Consider the following 5,080-nt stretch of genomic DNA (forward strand, 5'->3'; position numbering starts at 1 on the left):
TATACCAGCTTGCGCCTTGTGAACTAGCCTTGTGGACTAGTTTAGTGGCCTTGTGGAATCCACTGGGAACTGAATTCCATTTTAATTGTGATTCTACAAATGCCTTCTAAATCAGTAGTTCTCACACTCTCACAAAAAAAATCACACCCAGTGTGAAGTGAGCGGAGCCTTTGAGTAGTTCATTTCTTTCATTAAAACTTGGAATGCCATAATTTTTAATCAAACTAATGTAGATTACTGCCAAGGCTTTTTGTAGTGTTTTACCAGATTTACAAGGGCTCCATGAACACACCATGTGTCCATTATGTAGTTCATCGGTGTGATTGGTAAAACAGGGCTGGCGGAACTGTGGAACAGTGGAAGGCACTCTACCCCCTGCAGTGGGAAAGAGGGAGTCCAGCACCTGATTGGCCTACTGACTCAGAGCATCCCATTCTGTGCCGCACAAGGAAGCGTCCTTCAGAATTCCGGAAGCTTGCCAGTCCTCTTTTACCAACTCCCCAGAGCCGGAGGAGGCGCCTACCTTTTTATGTCTATGTTTACAACGGTAACACGCTAAGACGTCCAGGAACGTCTTAACCTCTACAAGCTCACAGTGTAAACTTTTAGATATTATTTTAGATCTGAAACTTTTTGAATAATGTTATGCCAAAAAGAGGTACCCGAGAGTTACCGCTAAGTCAGAGGAATGGTGCCAAAACGCAAAAATGTACTAAAAGGCAGACTACAGTACGTGTTTGATGTTTTGGATTGGATGCTTTGGACCATATCCATTCCTGTAGTGTAGGTTGCTTCATTGGTGTCTCTCTGTCTCTCCCTCCTCTGGCTCTTCCTGTTCCTTCATGCATCCTGACCTCTGTCCCCCCCCCCCCTCCCCCCCCCCCCCCATGATGACGTGCAGTGTCCCGTCTCACAGACCTTGTGAGCAGCGTGCGCAGGGCGCCAGTACCCACCCCGGCCCCTGAGGCGGAGTCTCCCGTCCTCAATGCCAACAGGCCGGCACCCCCGCCTGCACCACACACCACCTCCCCACCTCCCCCACGCACTCCCCCCAGCCCCTCACCCTCCTCCTCCCAGAGTGAGTACTGAGCATGAGCACCCCCCCCCCCCCCCCCCCCCAGTAGCAGCCTGCCAGGGCCTCAGTGATCAGCTGCCGTGCGGTCGAGGTGTGTTGTGTTTGGGATGTGGTGACCGGACTAGAGTGTGGTGTTGGACCCAAGTTGTGTTTTTTTTACTTGCGGAGCTGGGATTGGAAGCTGATTTTGGTGCTGATGCATTTTAACCTTCTCTCCGTTTTGCGGCGACCAACGCATTTGAAGGAATTCAAGATACAAATAGTACAATTTACAATTTTGGCATTTAGCAGATGCTTTTAATCCAAGCGACTTACAATAAGCAGATAATGCATCAATATAATAAGCAAGATAATATGTCAGTACATCAAAAGAAAACAATAACATAGGTAGACCACGCACCTAATCAGTAAAACAACGTTTCTAAATCCCTAAAAATCCTATTTAGCTTCATACTGTATATGGTCATTGAGGGAAGGGGAGTGTTACAGTAGTGCTATGGGTTTAGGTGGATTCTGAAGAGGTCCACGGCGGAAGCTAGGGAGTGAGTCTGTAGTTCTAAGTGCAACAGTTTGGGGGCCAGGAGGCCATAGTACTGCTACCGTACCAAATGCTACCGTACCAAATGAGTGATGTTGTTCTTCGGTACAGGCTTTGCTTTTTGCATTGATGTCATTGTCACACAAATAAGAAATGCCTTGCGAGCTTGTCATGTAAAGGTATTGTTGAAATGGTGTTCAGAATTCAGGTAAGGGTCCGTTTATTGTCTTTGTGTGGAATTGTGGATGTATGTGACCGTGTCACTCAAGTTTACGGAGTATTGTTGTTGGGTTGTGTTGCTGTGTCTATATAACTATGTGCAAACTAACTACGATCAGTTAGCTGCCATTCAATGTGACTCAGTCCGAGTTTAATATTCCTTTGCAGCACGCAAACAAGAAATCATCAAGATCACCGAGCAACTCATAGAGGCAGTCAACAATGGAGACTTCGAAGCATATGCGTGAGTCAACGTTTAGGCTGCAACTACCCATTATTTTCGTAGCTATTATTCCATCGATTACCTTTTTGATTCGTTGAATATTCAAGTATTAATGTTTATTTATTTTGCTAATACAAACATTATATATTAATCAATTTGATTTTAACCACCTAAAGCTGCACAATATGACTTTTTAGTGAATACAACAAACTGAGGTGGTTGTATTTGGTCTTCAAATACAGATGGTGAGAAATCTAGATCATGTGGTCGACAAGTGGTACTGAAGGTCAAAATTCAATATCTCCCCTGAGCAAGCAGGTGTGCTCTGTTGGCTCAGTTGTAAAAAATCTCAGTATTTGCACAGGAACCCAGGTTTGAATCCCTGGTAGGACAGTTTTAGTATTTTATACTTTGTCGTCATGCAAAAATAGCCAATCTAAAAGCTCAAAACAATTATTCGTTCAATTAGATTTTTTATAATCGATACGTTGCACCCCAATTTTCGTGCACATTCATGATTGAGGTATGTGCAGTTGTGAGTTGAACTACTGTGTATTGTATTAACATGCTCTGTGCTTTGTTCTGCAGTAAGATCTGCGACCCTGGTCTGACCTCCTTTGAACCTGAGGCCCTGGGCAACCTTGTAGAGGGCATGGACTTCCACAGATTCTACTTTGAGAACCGTAAGCGACTCACAGCGCTCGTGGAGGCTCTAACCAACTGCATTATTACTGAGCTAGTAGCACTAACCAACTACAGTATTAGATGTTTGGTTCCCATGCAAGAGACTTGGGTTCAAATCCAGGTGGCGACTTTGGTGATATTACTTGAATACGTGAACAGTGTTCCTTAATGGGGGGGAGGTCAACAGAGTAGACCTGCCTGAGGGAAACCCAGAAACCTAATATCTCCCTTTACTGAAATGGGAGGGGGTGCCAAATGCAATAAATATACTTGATTCGATTACCACCAGGGGCGCTGTGGGCACTGGTGGTGTGTTCTTTCTTCCACGTATTCAGTGCCCTTACCCTAGGCGGGGTTGGCGAAAGGGCCTTTCTTTGTGGAGTTTTTAAGTTCTCCCAGTGTCCCCTAGGGTAGGTACCCTCACAAAAACATGCACTAATCCTGGTCTCTATACTGCCTGACCCTGGCCAGGCGGGGCGCCTGATGGAGGGGAAAGGACCTGGTTGGAATAACATGTTCCTTCCATGCACTACGTCCTACCGGGGAAACTTCCCCCTGTCAGGCGATAAGAAGCGGCCTGATCACTCCTCATGCACTGAAGGAAGCATGAGCTCAGTTCAGGGCTCACCACAGTTTGGCAGAGGGAGAGTAGCGCAGAGGATTACAGCTTAAGCTTTGGCACCGGGTGAAATATGGATTACAAAAATTGTGTTGTGTGTGTGTGTGTGTGTGTGTGTGTGTGTGTGTGTGTGTGTGTGTGTGTGTGTGTGTGTGTGTGTGTGTGTGTGTGTGTGTGTGTGTGTGTGTGTGTGTGTGTGTGTGTGTGTGTATATATATCGTCACTGTTGGGCAGAAACCTTGTATCGTAAAGTAAAGCCCTGCTTCATCATACAAGGCCGTCACACAAAAGTAGTGAAAACAGCCGATCTACAAGCACACAACGCCTCGCACCGCGAGGCGTTGTGTGCTTGTAGATCGGCTGTTTTCACTAGTTTAAATCATTCTTTAAACCGTTAGTTTTGCGTTATGATAAACGCAAAACTAACGGTTTTCACCCGACAACGACGATATATCCATCCATCCTGACTTATCACTTCGCTTTTTTTACTTTTCTCACTCTCTCCCAGTTCTGGCGAAGAACAGTAAGCCCATCCACACCACCATCCTGAACCCCCACGTCCACCTGATTGGCGAGGACGCCGCCTGCATCGCCTACATCCGCCTCACGCAGTACGTGGACGGCCAGGGCCGGCCGCGCTCCAGCCAGTCGGAGGAGACGCGCGTGTGGCACCGCAGGGACAGCAAGTGGCAGAACGTGCACTTCCACTGCTCAGGTGCACCGGCCGCTCCGCTCCAATGAGGTAAGTCCAGGGTGCATCACGGAGCACTGCCACTAGGGGGTACACTAGGGCAGGGGTTCTCAACCATTTCAGGCCTCGACCCCCAAAATAATCATTATTTTTACTGGGGACCCCCTCACCCTACGAGCACTAAGAGTTGAGGCATTACATTATGTATAACAGGGTTCTATTGTGAAAATAGCCGATGTACATGCTCACCACGCCCGGCTGTAAGCATGTAGATCGTCTATTTTCACAATCTCTGCCTCTAATATTTGACAATTTGGCCAATGTTTAATTTGTAATTTTAGAGGTAACCTATTACAAAGTTCTTAAATTGTCACTTTAGAAATGTGCAGATTGACTAGTCTATACACTTAAACTTTGTTGGTTTGTTTACTGTTGAGTGAGAAAACAATGTTGAACATTAAGTTAATCATCAGATGACCCCCCAAAATAGTTGTGGGACCCACAGGTTGAGGGCAGGGGTTCACAGCCTTTTTCATGTCAAGGACCCCCAGAGTTAACTGTTATGTATTTGTCTGCGGACCCCCCATCTGAGGTTGTGCCAGGGAGCCCGGCCCATGATGTGGCTTTGTGTATGTGTGTGTGTGTGTAGTTAAATAACCCCATGGGAAAACCCTTGGAAAGCTTACATCAAACTTCCGACATCCAATGGGAAAACCCTTGGAAAAACACATGGTGAAAAACACAAAGCCTCCATGTATTGGAGCGGTTAGCACCGGTCAAAAAGTAAAATGTTCAAGACATTTTCACTGCCAGAATATTTAACCAAACTGCTGCCAAAACCTTTTCAAGTAGTCACAGAATATGTTCCTATTTTTCCATCAATTCCCCGGTCCATCACAGACACGCACATACTTTCTCTGCTTCTGTGGGGGGAAAACAAACAACTGATTTGGCCATTGCAATCCATGGTTATTCGCCATTGAAAACCCAAGATGCTTAGCAAGATGCTTAGCGAGACACGGAAGCAGAGT

General features: G+C 46.2%; 1 protein-coding gene across 25 annotated transcripts in view; it reads left to right on the plus strand.

Moving 5' to 3' along the window:
- The window catches only part of LOC308295966 (calcium/calmodulin-dependent protein kinase type II subunit beta), a gene marked incomplete at both ends in the record, with an annotated part of 101,774 nt that extends 97,675 nt beyond the window's left edge, over positions 1-4,099 (plus strand). For 19 of the 25 annotated variants that reach the window (XM_080739051.1, XM_080739052.1, XM_080739054.1 and 16 more), the window contains 3 exons: positions 2,001-2,076; positions 2,644-2,738; positions 3,867-4,099. In XM_080739051.1, the coding sequence (XP_080595177.1) occupies positions 2,001-2,076; positions 2,644-2,738; positions 3,867-4,099 (404 nt within the window). Of the gene's footprint in view, positions 1-901; positions 1,079-2,000; positions 2,077-2,643; positions 2,739-3,866 lie in introns of all 25 variants that reach the window. The other 6 variants (XM_080739045.1, XM_080739064.1, XM_080739056.1 and 3 more) reach the window with 2 other exon arrangements.
- Between the last annotated feature and the right edge of the window lie 981 nt (positions 4,100-5,080).

This window comes from Nannobrachium achirus, assembly GCF_963921795.1.
Source record: "Nannobrachium achirus genome assembly, chromosome: 12".
Classification (NCBI taxonomy): domain Eukaryota; kingdom Metazoa; phylum Chordata; class Actinopteri; order Myctophiformes; family Myctophidae; genus Nannobrachium; species Nannobrachium achirus.